This window comes from Hermetia illucens, chromosome 4 (genome assembly GCF_905115235.1).
Source record: "Hermetia illucens chromosome 4, iHerIll2.2.curated.20191125, whole genome shotgun sequence".
Lineage (NCBI taxonomy): Eukaryota > Metazoa > Arthropoda > Insecta > Diptera > Stratiomyidae > Hermetia > Hermetia illucens.
Genome location: NC_051852.1, coordinates 46,619,367 through 46,640,185, shown reverse-complemented (window position 1 = coordinate 46,640,185; position 20,819 = coordinate 46,619,367). Strand labels below are relative to the sequence as shown.

At 37.7% G+C, this 20,819-nt stretch overlaps 1 protein-coding gene across 1 annotated transcript in view; it reads right to left on the bottom strand.

Annotated features, from left to right (window-relative positions):
- LOC119653903 (hormone receptor 4-like) overlaps positions 1-20,519 on the bottom strand; it is a 76,092-nt gene extending 55,573 nt beyond the window's left edge. The window contains 2 exon segments of the mRNA XM_038059040.1: positions 19,323-19,453; positions 19,864-20,519. Coding sequence (XP_037914968.1) covers positions 19,323-19,453; positions 19,864-19,886 — 154 coding nt within the window. The 5' untranslated portion in view covers positions 19,887-20,519.
- Positions 20,520-20,819: the final 300 nt, after the last annotated feature.

Genomic DNA, 20,819 nt, shown 5'->3' with positions numbered 1-20,819 from the left:
TTGCGATTTCGGACCAAGCTTCAGAAGTTAACGTTTGCAAGGAAATCTGGTCCACTTACCACAAATTGAACAAAAAAAAACCATTTGTTTGTAAAATAACGTAAATAAGTGATTGTTATGATCGATGACAGAGCTTCTTTTTGTCCATAAAGTCCTGAAGGAACTCTTAAGTACTTTTTCCCAAAATCTCCATAAAAGTTTAGGATTTGTTAATTACTAGTTCAATACGGGCCATAAGCTGGTTATTCAGGGTTTTGATATCTTATCAAAATATAAAATAAGCTCTAGGTCCTAATTCATATTAGGTCAGAAGGGAATAAAGCAGTAGATGAGCTAGATAGAAAATGAGAAGAAGATCTGCTCTGTAGACCAGAACTTTTCTATGGAATAGGGAAGGGGTTTATGTTCATGAAACTCTAGAGAAAAGAGAAAAGTTTGCAACTATACTACACGAACTTACCAGGAACGGAACTTATGCGAAAATATAAATCTTGGGAGCTTATTAGAACATATGAGCCAAAGCGTTTGTAGGACTGTTCAAATCCCACAAAGCGAAGTCTTAGGACCACAGTGGGAATATTCACAGGCCAGTGAAGGGTAAACTTCCTTTTGGAAGAGTTGACAATATTTGAGGATATTTTCTGCAGAACTTGACAGCAGTGAAACCTGCATACATATGCTGCGGCAATGTCTGCCACTTGTGCAAAGTAGGAAGCACACCAGCATTTAGAAGAACGTCCTAAAATTGCTGTCATTTCTGAGACTTGTATGTATACAATAGTTCCAATGGGCAGGGAATAAACATAAAAAATCTGAAAAAAACGTACAAAATTTTCGTGAAAAGGCCTTTATCGATTACACATTAGAAACAATAAATTTTGTTCAAAATAGTTGTAGCGGACGCGCAAAAAATAGGAGAACAGGAGTGTTGTCAGCAACAAGTAAGTATCAAGTAAGGTCCTGAAAGGAAAGTGACTTTTCTAAGATAGAGTGCACCTAATTCGACGAAACTAATTGTAGACGTTTTGAATACTTAAATCAGGTTGTTCTATATTTTGAACAATAATTAGCAATTTTAATTCCGGAAAAACTCCCAGGTCAGTATGACAGAATAGTCATGATTAGTTTCATCCAAAAACAGTACTTCGTAAATTTTCAAAAAGTCAAAACATAATTAGATACACGTATTACGATAAAAAATAAACCTTCCCATAGTCCTGACTGGATGGAAGAAAATGTCCGTCAACACTGCCTATTTAAAAAAAAGCTGAAGTCATGGGCTTTAGACTAATTTTCTTTGTTTGCATTTCGTAGGAGATTAATTTAAAGACGTATCTCTCCTGACTCTCCTGATATTGGGCTCTATTCATAATTAAAGTCGATTTTTTGAAGCATTCGAATAAAAAAAATAGTAAATGATATTGAAAAATTGAAGCCATAAATTAGCCAAATCCGTAAGCCAATTTCCAAAAATAAAAATTAAAAATAAATCAAAAATAAGCACAACCAAAATTAACAAACAAAAACATTACATAAAAAGAAATTTTGAAATTTTGTGTCATTACCTATCGAAGTCATTTCTTAATAATCTTCTTCCTCTAACTTGCATAAATTTCTTTTGTTTTCCAAGGTATGAAATTTCTGTCTCTTAGATAATTGTACAGTCAAAAGATTTTAGGGCAAGATCAGTTGTAGGATAGAACGTTTTATGGTAAAATTATACGAGATGAAACTTGGTATGCAGAATCCATTAGTATGATATGCGAAGCCATAGATCACCGGATGTTATAAATGTTGCATTTTATGTGTCCTTGTCATCCATTTCGTCTTCCCAAATTTTGATTTTTTCTTTTGTGTTTCTCACTAAATACATAAATATTCACTCCACAACATCTCAATTTTTTACTACATTTTCTTTTTCTAGATAAACTTTTTGCATTTTAACTGGCCAAAAACACTTTTTGAAATTTTGAGCGGAATTCATGCCAAAACTCATTCAATTTTTGCACACTTGATGTAGTAAAAAATTATCGGAAACGTTAACTTGATTATTTATTATTAATTACTTAGGGAAAATACTAACGGCATATAGGCACACGCGAATTTTCTTTTAAAAATTTCGTTTCACATCGTTTTGTTTGCTGTAGATATTGCTGGTGAAATAAATGAGTTGGTGAAACGAGTGGTGGTGATGTTGAGGGAGTAATTGAAGATTTTAAATAGTTGGCAATCGAAGGGTGTTGATTTTTCACTAACGATTCTGCACGTTTTTGAATGCTCGTTGCTGGTAATGGTGAAGTTGGTGAAGTCAATAATCCATAATATAATGAGTTTATGAGCACTTGATACAGATTCATTTGAGATTGCTTTTTGGGGGTGTTCTAACGATTTGTTGTGATTTTCACTTTCACTTGAAAAATCCCCGAAAATTTCAATTCATGAGGTTGCGCAATTGACAACCGAATTTTTTTGTTTGTTTACATTTTTCCCCGCAAACAGACACCAATGTCCTTGATATTGAATACCGACCACTAGCGGCAACTACGACGTAATTGATTTCCGAAAACAAAGTTTTCCACGAATTGGGCATACATATATTGGCGAACTACGGCCAGAATCTTACACCAACATTCACCAGTGGTCTCAATTAATAAAAGTAATTTATTAAGCATTCCAGATTGTGATATTGCGTTGATTCATTGTTGATGCTGGTGTGCGCAAGTATCTATGAAGTGGCGTTCATTAATGAAATACGTAAAATCTATGCGGAAGTTTTTAAAATGCGTTTTTCATTTTTTCTGATTGTTTTTGTTGTTGCATTCATACATAGCACAGTAACGACAGCACGGCACACTTGATTCTCTGATTCACACTATCGCCACTCACTTTAAACTCTAAACATGTGTGAGCAGAATTTTATTTTAGCCTAGACCACACTCTTACTTAAGTCACTTAACATTTTTCTTTATGTTTTATTATTTTTGTTGTCGCTATTGGTGTAATTGTTGTTGTCATTCTTTTGTTAAAATAACAAACTTTAATTTTTATTTCCTTCCGCGTTCGGATATTTTGTGAATAAAATCTGCGAGGATCGGTATGCACGCAGTAAATGCAGGGGAACTTTACATTTTCGGTTATTTATCGTTAGCTTTGTGACTGGTGCGAACTATTTTATTCGAGTTTTCAAGCATTGAATGTTCGAGCCTAGAATTACCCACACGGTTCCGAATGATGCAATAAAATTCGGACCAATTGCATCCATTTTTTTCAAGATGTTTACAAATGTTCCGGCGATGGCGAAGGACATCAACTTGAATACGTGAAATGCATCATATTCGCACTGTGTTTACGAACGGTTTTCATTGACTTAAGTTAGTAGCACGTACTCCGAAACGAGGTGGAATTTTTGGAAGGCTTTGTCTAAGTAAACACACTGCATGTATTTTGTAACATGCAACTAATAAATTTCAAATTGTTACGGAATTACACTTGATGAATTTGTGGGTACACTACCACGAAACAAATCACTCGCGTCTGAACACTTTCCACAAAGCAAGATGCAGGATAAATAGATCAGGATCCTGCATAATCTTTCTTAAATCCGAAAAATCCAAAATAATGAATTATTTTATATCAAAGAAGTATCCTGAATGCGTCGTAGAGGAATACCCGTTAATGTTCCTTCATAATCGCGACGATTAATTTTTACCAGCCGATTTTTCGAGGCATGGTTAAATTGGAACATTAATTTATGAAAAGTACGCGCAACGCAAGATACGAAACCAATAGCATTCAAAAGCAGCAAAGACTGATCGCGCAATCTTTAGCTGAGCACTGTCGTGCCAAAGCGGAGCTGTACGGTACCACATATGCGCAAGATGTGTCCCCAGCAAGCGGTATTAGAATTACAATGCTCTCTGCGAGCCATGCAGCTAGCCTCTCCATATGAACGAAAAATCAGCTAGCTAGGTACTTCCACAGTTTACTATTGCCAACAACTCCCCAGCTTCGAGGAGAAAGCTTCCCCGAAGCGTACCGTGTCTAGCTCCGTCAGATAGACTACCTGCAAGCTTCCACGATGATAGTTGTAAAAATGTTATCTCAGCGGCTGCGATAGTGCTCAAACTGAAAAATCTAATTTCGCTTCCTCGTCTCCATTGTAGCCAGAAGAGCGCCACACACTGGGTACGTATCGTCTGCATACTATTAGCGAGATATACCCACGAACCAGTTGAGCAGTCTAGCCGAAGCTTAGACTAACATGCATTGGAGTCCTCGCCCCGACCGGGAAACTCATGCCACGATGCTTTGAGCATTAGAAACCAAAACCATTTTGTTGTTACGGATCGAGAGTAAGCGTAAATAGCGTAGCACTTCGAGCCGCAGCATGGCCCCTCATTTCAAGACGGACGTGAAGAGAGTAGTCTCGAGTGGAGCTTTGTTTGGGGTTTTCACTTTCGTTCGTGCTTCTATGTAAATGAGGCGGTTTCTATGAAAAAAGGTGTGATCGCCTTGTCTTGCCACCTTTGGACACGATTGCTGAAATGTCTAAGTAGCATTCGAGAGTTCATCCACCTTTCGATGCATCATCAGGTATAAGATCACAGTTGAACACTCGGCAGTAATGATCTGATCTTTATTTCTCAATATCGGATGTATAGTGTAGGGCTATCTGGCGTTAAAGAACGTTATTTGGTTCACACAACTCAATTCATTCCCGGGAATTTTTTAGTGACCTATATAAAACCATCCCTTTTTTAACTTTTTCTTTTTTCATGGAGTACTTCCCCTTGAACTATTCTACTCCATCAAAAGTCATGTTTCAATTCCTTAAAAAATTCCTAATAAAATGCAATGATTCAACTCTTCTCAGTAATGCTCTGTCTCCAAGGTGCGTTGGTTGCGCTTCCAACACCAACACATATCATCCTCAAGCTAAAACTCAAAGGTGCTGTTCATAACAAGTTTGCAGAGAATGGCCAAGTAAATAAATGACCACAAAGATCGCTCGCGGTCAGTGCTACAACTCAGTGCTACGGCCCAGTATTTGCAGCGGAATCATCGATGCCGCCACAACTCCCCATGTACCAATGACCAGGTATGAGTTCCACCGTATAAACTCAGCCATCGGTTTACCGTTGCACGAAGAAAATGAAAGCTAGTGAAAACTTCCTCCTGGGGAGATTATGCGCGATCGTGTCAGTAATATAGGAAAGAAAGAAAAAACTTCGCTCCACCTAACCGACAAGATGGCTAATGCGGCGACTGACGATTTTCCTGCTTTTGCTTTGACTTCCTGATCTTGTGCATGGTATGGTCGTAAGTCGGCGGAGATGCTGTTACAGTCTTCTCGGGTTTTTTCTTCTCAACATTTTCCTGGTTCGGAGATCATTCGACCAGCTCTGATCGTGCCAAACATACTAGACTTGGTTTCAACACGAGAAGGGGAAAGTCTACCAATCATTGCCAACGACATTGTGGATGTACAGCAGATTCTGAAGACGGGGCCAGTGAGTCTTCGTGCCATGATTACATGATCACTGTGTCTTTTCTTACCGTCTCAGGTATAAGGTAATACTGTGGCTATTATAGATACGGTAACGGGTTCAGTTGTAGAGAGAATTTTTACTTTCAATGTTTATGTAGTTTTTTCTACCTTTTCGCTTGGTTGCATTCATCTTCGGTGATAGTTTTACAGACATAAAACTATCAAGCAATGACCGAAGAACTGAATGGAAATGATATGATAGTGACGATAATATGGAGAAATGTATGGTAGATCTCGATTACATAAACGGGAAGCAGTTATAGGTTGTCTATCGTGGGGTAGATTGTGAGCAGTTTGATCGCGTGAAGCTGAGTGATTTATTAGAAGACTTCAAACTGCATGAAGCTGTTTATGGCTGTATATTACTCATCCTGAATCAAGACGATTTAAGAAAGTATATGTGATGTGCCAGAGTTTCACTTTAAAATAAATCCTGATGAATTATCACAAAAAAAAATGAAAATATACTAAAATCTCTACAATTCAAAAAATCATCTCAAAAAAATCAGCCTTAAACCATACGAAAAAATACTATAGTTTTCATATTCAACAATCAAATCGATCAAGTACCTACAAATGTTTGCTGATGATGAAACCTTCATGGTCTAAAGTTTATCAAGAGCGTCTGTCTCAAAAACCTTGCAAAAGTACAAAGTATATCTGCCAGAAGGAATTTTGCGCGTCTCTCATCAGGAAGGGAAAAGGAAGCTCAAAAAGCGGTTTACAGGTTACCTTGCATGTTCGCTCACTTGTATGACAGAAGAACATCCAGAGAGTCTAATAATATTACGCTGTCCCAGATAGCAAGGTTTCAGGACAGGAACATGAACTAGAGGAGGATACAGGAAGTTTTACAAAGCATCGAAACTGCACTGAATGAAAACTGCAATACGAGATGACTATGACTGTTGGCGGCACTGAATACCAGACTCGTATTTAACAGCGACGAGTGGTTGGACATAATTGCGTCATTTTTCTCGGCGATAGACCTGATCTAGATGGAGTCGAAAGACTCTCAAATCACCATTTACCGCGTCAAGTCATCGTTGTTTCTGCCGGCCTCTCGGTCGATTCGCACCGACTCCGATGCTTAGACCAATCTTAGTGAGTGAGCTTTCATCAGCGCAAATTATATGTATGTCCACCGAAAATGCGCAATTTTTCCACGATCGGTTCAACCCCACATCGATCACGGAAGTTCTCATTTCGGATAAGATCACGACGAACACTCAGAACCAGACACCGACAGGTTGGACGAAATTTTTAAAATGGAGATGACCTCCAACAGAATGATAGCCCACCGGAAGTAAAGTTTGGAGCCCAAAATACTGAGCTGTTTTTGCTAACAAAAAAGCATATGCTGTTAGAGATTCATTCCCAATCAGAGGAAGGGCGGGCAGAACTTGGAAAGCTGTCAAAAGTCATCCCGTCAAGCTAGAATCTAAGCTGACTTACTTAACCCAGATATGTATAATATGTAAGAAGGAAAATCAGCCAAGAAGTTGCTATCCTCCGCAGATAGAGCAGATACAGAGCACAAATTTTTTAAGTGCATAACTTAGCCAACAGAAAGGCATAAAACAGAAAGACAAGTAAGTTTATTAACTGCTGGCAATATCGTATCCAATATGATGACATTCGAAGAAAATTGGAAACTAGCTCGATATATCTAGAAAAGATATTGCATGAAAACATAACGGGAGATAGAAACCCAAAACCAAACACAACAATGCACACCACAATGTTCTAAAGAGTATGAAAGCACACAAAAAGAGCGTAAAGTCGAACGCCGGTTAAAATTGGTATTCCGAGCTGAAAAAATTGCAATAAAGAGGGGAGATGTTCAAGCCAATGATTGTACCCGGATTCCAACACTGCGGCTACAGCAGCAGCTTAGTTTTCCGATACTTCACCCCGCAAAAATGATTCTTTGGGCTATGTATCTATGTATATATTTTTTATTATTGCTACCATTTTTTAAGTTGACACTTCAGTTTGGTCGCCTTTGAATGATGTACTGGACAGCATGATGGCACGTAAGAACTTGTAAACTAGACTAGAGATTGAAGTTAATTTTTTATGACCACCCTACATGGTATTTTTTTTTTAATTTTCGTTGTTGTACTCTCTACTTTTGAATATCATAAAATATGTACTGTCATAAGCCCTACATTGGGTGCCCTTCATCGATTCTCTACAAGGTTCGATAACGAAGGATCTAGTACTAAACAAAATGGTATACTTTCATAATATTATTTCTTTGTTAGTGATCCTGCAATAAGGCACAATAAATCCTCAAATGAGGAATGAGGGAAAGTATACATATTTTTCATGATACAAAGGTACGTGTGGCTAAAAAGATTTCGGAATCTTCTCATTCTTTTCCACTGTTTTAATGTATGGTAGTTCTTGTGGAACTAATACTACAGCAAATATAAAAGCTGCTCCAATTTTGCGGATGATCGTTTTAAATAGAAGTTACATCATTTTATTAGATTACGTCATTTCGTTAGAATTCTCACTGGGTCAGCAAATAATGGGGTTGAAGTGTGAATTTGCTTAGTAAAATGGCGCTAAAGTAGAGAGCATCCAGTTTCTCCATGGATGGTCCATGGGATTCCCATCTAAACTCAAATGTTTGTTTAGGCCACTCCAGTATAATATTCATGATGGACCATGAGGAAATGAATATCCGAATTACTTTTTTAACAAATACGAGCCAAGATAACTTTGAAATTAGTCGGAAACAGGAAACTTGGCGATCCAAGTATGAAAGCCTTTGTTGAATTTTTATGTAAGAATAATTGAGTACACAATGGTTCCATTTGTATTATATATAACTCGTAGTGTACACGACCAATATACCTGGAACTCAGTCCGGTACAGACATTTTATCTTTAGGGGGTAGTTATTTGACACGAAAGGGGCAACTTTGATCTACTATACCCTTTTTAATAATAGATTTCCACCGAACTTTCCAGTATACCGCTCCATACTAAAACTCATGCTATAATATTACGGATCTAGGATAAACTTAAGAGGGGTTCGCAGAAAATTTCCAAAGTATGATAATATACTATTATTTCAGCAGATATCGTAACGGAAAATATTTTGGGGCCAGTATTTTTTTTTACAATTTTTTGATTGAGTAGTTCCAAGAACGGATTCTTGAAGTAATTGGCCCTTTTCGGAACCCCGTACTCCTTCCCTTTGCAAACAATTTCTGTTTCGGAAGGTACTAATCGAGACCCTTCTTTTGATATCCCGATTATATTCGATGAACAAATTTTTGCATCCATCTTTTACGTACATGCCCTTTTGGGAAAAGTATGTGTGACAGACAGACAGACGGACGGATGGGCAGATAGTGATGATTTTAATGAGGTTTCGCTATCAATACCTTAAAAAGCAATAAATTTCGATTGCTCAAATCCACCAACAACAACATCTTCGCTGAAGTGTGAAACCACCATAGTATACAAAAGCACAAAGCTCAAAAAGAAGCGACAAACGATTTAATCGCGCATGTGGGGTCAAACACCTCGCAAACCCTCTTTATCAGCACTGACTGTATGAACTATACATTTGCTAAGGGGACTTCTCAACAGGACTGAGATGTTGAGGTTGAATGGAAATTCCATAGGTCATTCCCAGAATTATGGTCATTGAAAAAGTGTTAGCGTGTTAGCGTCCAATGGTTTTAACTTGAGGTGACAACAGCAGTTGCCATCAGCTTACCTTACCTATGTAGCTTACTATTTGCTGTTCAATCATAAAGTGAATTTCTGGTTAGGTCAGACATATCTCGTGAGAGAGTATGAAAAGCGGCACCGGAGATATCACCGATGAGGTGTTAGAATATCAGGAATAAAAAAAGTGAAATAAATAGTTTGCTGAAAAGTACAAAATTCTTTTCAAAAAGTAATCAAACAAACTTTTTATTGAAAGATGAACACGCAATAAAGTATTCGAACACTATAACCTTAGAAGGTATTTTAAAAACATATGCAAACGAAATAAACAGAACGCTATATTTTTATAACTTGATGACCATTTAAGAAAAAATAATGAAGTTTAGCATAACAGCCGGATTCCTCCGACAATTGAGGGAGATTTGGTAAGAACTGCAAGAGTCAGCAAAATAAGTTAGCCCTAAGAAAAATCATTATCAGCCTAATATATCTGTGGATAAATTACACCAAACTCAAGTATTGTTGTATACTATATACTACACTTCGTACTACAATAACTCCAGGAATAAATTTGAAGGGAACTTCTAGGTTAATTTCCAAAATGTCATCTAGTAACCTCTTTCCTCTTTTGCACGTGTTTCCGGTGCATACTTGTTTCACTCAATCAAAAATCTATGCATTCACTGCATCGGTATCGCAAACTCAATAAATCTACTTAAGGTAGGTGTCTTTACCACCTACTCGCACTCTACTGATATTGTCTACTTTATCAAACATCTCAAGTCAAGGAAACAGAGATATATTCTCAGCCGTTTTTCGCTTAATTTTAAATATCCTTTTAGATACATTGGGAGAATATCACCCCCTAAACTCAATGTAAAAATCATATTTTTCAATGGAAGGGTAACGTTTCGTAAACCCGCAAGATTTTCTAAAAATAGGATCAACTATTTTCAAGTAAATTAACTAATATCTAAAGTAAGTATACATGCACACAGTGATCGATGTACGACCCAAAAAACCAATTGATTTTAGGATTGGCTTGAAACTGGTTCACCAAATTCGGTAAAGAAAACGTTCACTTGAAGTAAGTTAAAAGGAAACTCCAAAAGGATGACAATAATCAATTTGCTTCGAGAAAGTCAATTTTGGCTGTTACTTTGATCTCCTCCTGTCCTTTTAGAGAAGTCAATTGCTCACTATAGACTTAGCAGGAAACCGACCGAATAGATGGATTAGGTGATTTGGTACACTGGGCGATACTTTCATCTAAGTATTTGGAGGTGGAGTTCCTCTCATTATTCATACTTTGACATTCGACCCAGCGAAGTCTCATAAACCGTTTTCCGTCAAAAATTACCATTATATACGCAGAAATTAATTGTTATCTTAATATCTGCAAGCTTTCAAAAGGATTTCAGGTACTAGTCTGCAAGAAAGATAGTGCCCTTTTATTATCATTGATTTTCTCCGCGTTCTACCATTTTATTAATACTTTATAGCATTTGCAGTATGTGGGCCGGTATCCGCAGCTAATCGTGAGTAATACAAGCAATGACATCATAAATGAAACGCACGAAAAACCACCACCTGATGATTGGCTTAATAATTTTAGAAGTTTTTGATGTTCTACTTCAAAACTGCAAGCAGCCGCCTCTTTGAAACGAACTAAAAATATTGTTGTCGATCAAAAATAGAATCGTTATTTGTAAATATTTTTGTTTATTTTCATGATCTAAATGCTCCATAGCGTTTTGTTTTTTTTATTTTCCTTTTATTCCACTCTATCTGATCCAAAAAAATCACATTTTGTGCCACTTTTCAAATTTTCGTGATTTTTCTAATTGGTTCCAGAAAATCCTGGGAATTCTGTAATTAATCAAAGACTATTCGCGGAGCTTTTACAACATATTTATGAGAGCCCGGTGTGGATACTAAAAATTCAATCAAAATGGATGGGCATCAAATTGGGTAATTTACTTTGACAAGTGTAAACAGACAACCAGTTCGAAGGATACCACACCGATTGCACGGTAACTCGTTGGTTCCAGCACGTAGATCACAACGACCGCACACCTCTCACTCAGTCAGTTCCAATTAAGATGCACTGCCCCCTGAGTTTCAGCATTATTTTGACTCGAGCGCCGTGGATTTCAGAAAATCGTTTCAACACGCGTAGAGGTTTTTCCAACAAACTGAAGTTGAAATTTCAGAGTAAACAGTAGTGTTTCCATATTCAATACCTCTACAAATATATATACCACACCTTTGTTAGTAATCGGTTATACTGATGCCCAATTTTGTGCTTCTAATTTTCAGGTAAATTTCTAAAATATATAATAATAATATACTATTATTAAATTTATTTGTGCAGATATCGTAACGAGATCTATTTTGAGATGACCATATTCTGTGAAAAAAATATTGTCCCCCCTTTTCGCATATATGGGGAGCCCCCTTTGAACCCAACACGAAATGATGTAAATCGTTGCACGTATAGCGGTTTACAGACCACATATTCTAACCAAATTTCGTGACAATAACTCGATCTGTTTCGTAATAAATCTCGTGTGACAGACGGACAGACAGATAAACAGACGGGCAGACCGACATTGAACCGATTTAAAAACTGCTAAAGATCGTTTCCCTCCTCACCACATATTCCACCTGCCAATAAAGTCTATAGGTTCTGCTGTGAAAAATTAACTAGACAAATGCATCTTCTTTAATAACTCGCCTCTTCAATAGATAGAGACGCGCCTCAGAAAAATAGATCCCCCCCTTTCCTGGCCTATTCAAAAACAAGACTAACAGGCAGTACACATCCAAAAAACAACTCAAAAAGCCTTTCAAATGCTAGGCATTAGCCCTAACCGAGTGTCTTAGCGTTGACATAGAATACTCTCCGGGAATAATCGGATAAAGGATTAAGAAACATGTATAGGTTTAAAGAAGTAGGTGAGAGAAAAATTTTGCTGTGATTAAAAAGACCCCCGTAATCTTGCTATGGAAGATCCACGCATAAGATGTGTATCCTATCGAAAGCGATTATTAAAAGCATCGAAGCTATTGTGGTAGCATCCCACAAATTTTAGAAGTTGTTTATAGAAATCACAGCACTCTCATCCCTGAAATGAGACTATTAAGCTATAGATCAGAATCTCTTATATCATTCGGAAAATAGTTTCTTCAATTGTCAGAAAGAGCTATAAAAAGGGTCCCAAGTATAAAGCTTCAAATCCTCAAATAGCTGAAACACTTCAACAATAACCCAAATATCTTAAAAAAAGAGGACCTTTGACCATACATTTCAGGAACTGGGAATTATGCTTGGCTTTCTGGTAAGAACAGCCGAGACAGGCAAATCTTCTACTGAAGTTGAAAAATCTTATAGTCGTGAACAGTAATAACCAGTGATCTTTGTGAGTTTTTCGGTAATGTGTTCCTCATCAAGTCATGAAAACGGTAGAATCAACAGTTGCTGAAAATTCCCTTTGATTTATCAAACGTCAAAGACTGGCTAGCAAATAATACTAAAGAGATAATATCCTCTTAGTCACTGAAAATGCCTAAATAACTACCATAAAAAATGAAGTCAATGTAGGAACTGTAGAGGGATTGCCCATTTTCTGAAAAGTGTCAACAAAATTTATTTAAAAATGATCCATACAACGTCAGAGGTAAACATCTAAATAACTTTAGAAAAAAATCTACGACGCGGATGAAAGTTAGAAACACGATACCGACGAATACCTACTGTTTCCGGGTTTTTGAAATGTTATTGGAGCTATTACTCATTTCGAAACTGATTTGACTGATTTACCAGCATTTGTTGACAATGTTATTACGAAGGATGCGTTCTAGAAAATCTATTCAGCTACTAAATAGATCAGGCTGAAGGTCAATGAGTCAATAATATAAGTAAGAGAGGGTGCCCTTAATAGACAAACGCTACAATAGTTTGTCATAACTTTGGAAAAGTTGTCCAATTTGAGTTTCAAAAGATGGCAAGGGAAAACATACTTCGGTGGAAAGTCTTGTAAAATATTTCTGGGCCAGCGAAAGGAGGAGATTCATAACGAATTATGCACAACAATAAATTGAACGAATTAACTAAAACATGAACTGTGTTAAACGAACTCCCGGAAGGAAGGCGGGCTAAGGGGTGACGTCGTGAATGATAGGAGGACCCGAAGCAAAGGATAGGGGGGCGGGGGTCGGCTAGTGCGTCATTGAAGAAAAATATGACTTCATAGCTTATGCGGCTCTAAAATCTTCAAACACAGAATCAGTAATGTAGTTTTATTTGGGAACTCTCTATTACAAATGGGTGGTCTAGATTAAAGCAGAATCCTGAGAGATTCCACAAATCTAGTCTATAGTTAATTCGATGTGAAATATAATTTTATTAGGTATAGAATCCCCATTTGTGGTTTCCTATCTCCTAGGCTGTCGTCGCGATTCAAATCTCGCTGATGGCAGTGGAATTTGTATCGTCGTTTGACGTCGGATACCAGTCGACTCGGCTGTGAAAGAGTATCTGAGTCAAATCAGGGTAACAATCTTAGGCGAGCGCAATGCTGACCACATTGTCTCCTATAGGGTACTGTAATCCTGCATTGTACCGTTCCGGTCTTGAATGAAGGGCTCTAGCATTCTTGAAGGCCCTGATCCAACTGGATTGTTGCGCCAACGATTATTATTATTATTATCCTAAGGGATCGGTTTATTCTACGATAACAGAAAAACCCATCTCACAACAGAAGTTTCTTCCTGTGATTTTAAATATTAACTAACATGAGGTGTAGCAGCAGACAGGAAGCCTTTGGTTTGGTCATAGTTAGGTTTTGTGGAGCTTGTACTAGCAAATTAAATTTTAACTGTCAGTTACATTTGGGAATTGTCATTTTTTCTCTTTGGAAGGGTGATCAAAATCTAGTGCTCTAACGTAAATATATGGGTGTGAGATATGGGCGCTCTTAAACAAATCACAAAACAAGATAGATCTTTCCCAAGGGAAGGGGAAGGGAATTTCAAACGGCGCTTTCTATAAACCTGGAACCAGTGAGACGAGAATTCAAAGTAGCGTGGGGGATGCTTCATGAGTCTGTACGGCCAACACAGCTGGCAAAACTGCAGTGAATTTATCACGTGCAATGCATGAGTGCGTGAAGAATCCTCAACCCTAGATTAAAAGATGGATTTTAACGAAAACAGTCTAAAGGAGTATTACGCGAAAAATCGGATGAATGGATTAATATAGACACCAGATCGGTTTGGAATTGTTAAGATAGATACGCATCAATCCTGAAGACTAAGGATTACATCCACAGAAAAAACAGAAGCATAAGGCCTACACAGAACGTTTCGGCGCTGATTCACACTGCGAAAAGCAAAGCAGTAGAAAACCTACCAAGAAACATCGGTAGGAAACAAGCATATAATCATCTCCTGTGTGAAAACCCGATTGTTTAGTGACTAAAGTGAGAGAGTCCAGTGAATAAAAATTCAACTTGACAGCAAACGCATGACATGCTCAATTGCAAATGTTTGGATAGTCCCAAAGAACGTAAAAAGCAGAAGCATGACACGGTTTTAGTGAAAGCGGAGAGATGGAAGCATATGTCATAGAAAATTGACACCATCTTATCCGGAAAGGATAACATAGTGGGCAACACACAATCATAAAATGAAATATTTTGACTCTGATGGATGAACGGGATACCAAAGATACAGACATTCAAAGCATCTTAGGAATGGTCTAATTTATGCTCGTGACCCGTTTAGCAATCTGAACAGACACTTTGGCAGCGATCACCTCTCTAAGAATGAAGCTTCTAAATAGTCGCAGGAGAAGGATTTCTGGTGAATTCCTACTCAAAATATTAGCTGTGAAGCTTTCATATGGAAGATCTTCACTTATGTAAGGGCTTAAATAAGGGCTAGGAAGGACACCCTGAAAGTATTAATGAATGCCAGGTGTATATTTTACATTCATACTAGTAGACATGAGGCGCATACCTCTCCCGGTTTTTGAGTGGAGGCTTAAAAAATATGCAAATCCATCTCAAGCTGAAAAAAATTTTCTTGTACGGAAAGTCAACCAAACGTAGCGATAAACTTCCACAAGGTGCCAGAAGGGAATTTCAAAAAGGACATTTCTAGAGTGCCTCGATAGTCGTGCTACCAAAAAGACTATCCACTACGAATTAATAGATATTGTACAGGTGGATTCGATGCTATGTAGTAAAATTCAACCTGCGCCAGGCACCTTAGTAAAAATGGAATCGCAGTTATTAGTTATGGCCAAAAGCCATGAAAACAATTCTGTTTGAAGAATGAGGGATCCCAAGTCCGCATCCGCTTGATGTCAGACCGGACCAAATGGGGAGGGACTTACTCCTCTGGGGCTCAATATAATTCGCAGTCACATCATGTTCTACGAATTATATAAAGTGAGCATTTTACGGCTGCGGGCCGCTTCGGTCAGGCTGCTCCCAGGATACAGGAAATGATACAATCGTTATCCACAAACTGCAAATTGCAAGTGTTTCGCACATAAGAAGTTAGTAGCTAGTACTACTAGATATAAGGTTGCCATTCGTCAACTACCTCTACGCGCTATCTTTGACGATGGGCTAAAATGCTTTTCAGCTTCCTCTAGGGCTTCCCGAGAAGTTTACCCTTGTCCACCGCTGTTTTGCGCCACGTGTTTTGGGGTGTATTAATCGTCGGTTATCCTTGAATACTAGACTCCATAGCATGGGGTCATCCGATAGCATGAAGTCCCTGATTTAAAAAAAAACAGCATGGTTTATTTAGCATTTGTAACGTGTCCAGTCGTGTCAAGTTCGGTGTCGCCGATAGCGAAAATGACGCCTTCTAGATATGTATTATAACAATACATATTTTCTGCCCATTAATTCAGCTAGGAAGCCGGTGACACCAAGAACTTTGGTTTTGCTGGTGATTACCACCAGTCCAATTTTACTTGCCTATCTTTTCAAATACACAGCCATTTGACTAAGATCTACGACTCAAGAGTGTTCGAGGTCCAATAAACTACTTCACGTCCTGCGAACAAGCCAGTATGAAGTATGTCACCGATAACAAGGAAAAATAATATCGGTGACAACCTGCAATCCTAGCGGACTCCGCTTTGTACCTCAAATTCCTCTGAGATTTCACTTCGGCGCAGCCCGTGATATTTTGTGCGATCATATGTCACCCTGACAATAGCTATTAGCTTCTCTGCAATATTCCTCCGTAGAACAGATACAGTTCCTGCTTACAAGCTTTCTCAAAATCGATGAAGAGCGGGTGAATCGGAAATCTAAACTCTGTAGACTGTCCCGAAACAATACGCAGGATGTTGAAGTAATAAACTAGTTGGATATCTGTCGATCAAGCTATCGAACAAATACCCTTCTAATTGTCGTACTCAAGACGTGTGCCCTTTCTCGCGATCTTAGCGATCATCCCCTTCTTTCACTTACTGTGAAAGAATCTCAGATCCCCAGAACTCCCGTAAAAATGGAAGCATCATCGTTCAGTGGCCAAAATGATTTCTCCTCTATTTGAGGGAGTAATTCATATCCGCATGTTACGGTAATTAGCTGATTGTTTCACGATAGTTGGGACGGCATTGGATGTGTTACCGTTGAAAACCACTCATAATCGTGCATGAGGAATGGATTGTTAGCAATTCTCACATGATCATCGAAAAACTTGCATAACCTGCAAATTCGTGGTGTACGGTTCTCGTATCGTAGCTGTCTGCGGCAGCTTCAAAATGATATCTTTCAAGTTTTTGTTAGAACGCCGACAGGCTTGATGAGAGGGAGTTGAAAAAGGGGATTCCCCGGGGTAGGAATTGGCCAGGGGCCCGGGATAGAGATTTCAAAGAAAAAAGAAGGATTTGTATAATTTTTACCCCAGGTGCGTATAATTTTCACCATGGGGTCCGTTTTTCCTCAAAGTTTTCACCCGGGCCCGGAATTTCTCTCTACGGCCCTGGGCATCAACGTTTTACATTCTTCTTATTTATTGCTCGGCTATGACAGAGACTTCTCTGTTTCACAAACAAGAGCTTTTTATTCCGATTCTAGAGGACCCGCACCTGAAAGACGGAGGAGACGGATGGAAGATTTCTGCATTTTCATAAGCAAATTAATATACAGAAATCAGAGATAACCTATGCCTAAATGAGTAACCCTATCTAACTATGAAAAATATCGAGTTTTAACTATGTAAGCCCAATATTTTGGAAAACCTACCAAATCAAAAATTCTTGTTTAAGAATCGAGGGATTCCTAAGTCCGCCATCCACTTAATGACGGGCTGGACTAGTTGGAAAGCAACATGCATTCACATTTTTGAATTAATATAAAGGAGCAAATATCACCTTGTAACCAATTCGGTCAAGCTACTCCCAGGACAGAGGTGAGGCAACGTCTGATGAGGCAAGTCATCTACCAAATCACATTGATACAAACAGTTTTGCATTACTACCTGCTTTTGTTCTAAAATAGGAAGTAAAAAAAACGCCCCTATAAAACAATATCCTGGTTTTCGACAGTTTTGAATAATAGAAGCGTCTTCGGTGGTATGGTCACGCAATTCGCGCTAACGAGAATTCATTTACCAAGATTGGTCTGAACATCGAAGTCGATGGTTAATGACCAAAGGTAGGCCTAAACAACGGTGGCTTGATACGCTGGATGGGGATTTGAAAGCCTCGAGATTGCACCCAGATCAGGCATTCGATAGAGCCAAATGGGGAAACCGATCACGACGAGCCGATCCCGCTTGTGAACGGGACAAAAGCTGAAGAAAAAGAAAGAAGAGGGTGGGTTGACCCGGATTTAGTTCGAGTTGAGAGTTCTATAATATTAGGTCAGAGAGAGAGTCAAATATAAGAAGGCGAAATGGATTAAACCCTAAACTAGCGATAGGCAGCTACCATCTTGAGCAAGGGTGGTGTTTTTATTGCCTACGGATATCAAATTAGCCCCTTTCATCAGAATGTTGATAAACTAACATATGAAAATGATTAAAAGTAAAAGAAAATGACAATGTGATACCTGTCAAAATTTTCACAAAAAAATTAATATTATATATATCAATTGATTAGGTCTTAAAATAAAAAAAAACACATTATTGGGTGAAATATGGGGGTGTGGATTAATGAGAAACGCCGACGTGGACTGTGATACCATTGAAAAGGAAGTATAAAAACAAATATTCGAAGCATGTTCATATCCGGATCTCGGTAAGCATTAACAGCGAAGAAAAATTCCGTTAGGACAGTCATGAGTAGATTGCCTAGAAATAATTGATTTTAAAATTTGGAACACATTTCATCTATTCCTAGAACTCTTGTTTTCATACAAAATTCAAATATGCTAAAAAAGAGTCAACATTTTAATATCATTATCACTGGACATATCATAAATAAATATGGTGATCAACAACTATAAAACAATAGTAAATGTAATTTAATATAATTGAATCACCTTGGGATGAAAGGAGTAACTCAAACTCAACTTTTACTAATTAAGAAAATGGCGCCCAACGTGGGACACTATCATTTAACCTTTTAAAGTTAGGTGTGATTTCTAGGGAAATATGTAGTTTCCTAAGATAAGTAAACATATTGGCATGATAAAAGCATAACTTGAAATAAATAATAATCTAATCCTTTACGCTAGAAAATCTACTTTACTTCGGAAGAATAGGAAAATGTGGTAAATGATTTTGACAGGTTTATGTTGTTTTAAAAATAACCCGGTAATTTCGCCGGCATAAAGGGTACGTAAATATCACTAAAAATGTCCTTTTATTCAACACATGCCAAATATAAAGGTATCTGTTTACAAAACAATTTCAAATTAAGCCTAATTATGTTAAAATTTCGTTTTAGGGATGAGTGAATGACATGATCAGATGATTAGAATGAATTTTATGCATTTTTTGATTCTTCCAAATGAAGTTGATGAATTTTTACATGAATTCATGAAGTGAAATGAATTTTGATATGAATTTGATTGGAAAAATTCAGTTTTTAATAATAATTTACGTACCCGACCACACCGGTGGGCCAGGCATATTTGACTGCGTTGTCACTTTAATGGTGGTAGCGTTGGTAGCAGTCGTAGATATGGAATTTCCTGGCTTCGTTGTTGTCTTTGCTGTTGTCGCAGACGTTGGTGAACTGATTTGCAATTATTTTAAAAAAATATAAAGATTTATTTCGAATTGAAAGGATGGGAATGAGTAATTACACGATAAATATAAATGGGACATAGCATTCGGTGTTCGCTTAGAAACTTATGTTAAATTTAGATTAATTGCTTCGGTTATCATCTTTAGTGTATACTAAGGACATGAGGACTATCCGTTTGCTTTCACTATTTCTATACGATTCATATATTCAGGAAGCGGAGACGTTGGAACTGAATAAACTCAAGATTTTTAAAAAATTATAAATTATAGGCAAAAACAGCACAAGGACGTTGATTACAATAATAATATTAACGAAAGCCACTTATTACATATTACTCGATTTGGAAGGAACAAACAATCACTACCTTATAAATACAATTGCGTAACTATTTGTATTACTTTTGGTAATCATGTGTGATCATATGCGTACGGTAGGTTTCGTTGGGCGACGATTCGTTTTATTGCATGAGATCTTCAGGAATATTTACTAAACTGAACTGAATTGCACGCAGGGTAAACAAACACGATACAATGGTGGAGCATTTTCTTGCAACAGCTAGTACACACAATAACAAGCACATCATGAAAACATTATAAATTTTACGTTTTTTACACTAGTGCAACAATAACTTTAAATTCTACAAAAATATGTCACTTTATTGAGTTTTTACGAAAAGTTTTTTCCGAAAATATCCATTTCAAGCGAGATAAATATCCTTTGAGGGCCAGATGTTAAGCGAGCACTGCTTTAAACTATTTTCCGTTGCACTTTTCATTCAACATTTCCATTGGCCGCACTAAATATTCCAGAATATTTTAATCAGAATCATGTCTCGTTAAGTTAAAACAACTTGACGAAGTAAACTGCATCCAGAGATCATAGTAAATTAATTACATTTGGTTTAAAGGCAACAATTAATTAATCATTGCGTTGAGTGGTTTATCGAGGACCAGTAAATAATGTTGAATGGATTGAACGCGCGGTCGGTTCGTTCGGCTTTTTTTATGCGTTCCCTACGTACGTACGTAATATCTAGAGTGTAAAAAGGGCAGTGTAACCGTCCGTTTTGTACAATGAACGTGTCGTGGCTGACTGTATAATGTCATCTACTACTGTCATGCCAACAAATTCTGTATGTTTTGTTGGGGGAGCTTTGCTGTGCACTCTGTGTGCTACAATCCGACATACACATACACCTAAAAACAGGTGATCCACAAAATGCAAACACAACACAACCACTTACCGCTAGACAAGTGCAGTTCCTAAGATGCAAGCTCCTAAAGTTTCGCTCCCCCAATGCCATAATACATAGTGCTCAGGGGATGGTTGCACAGTGCATGTACTGTGGGTAGAG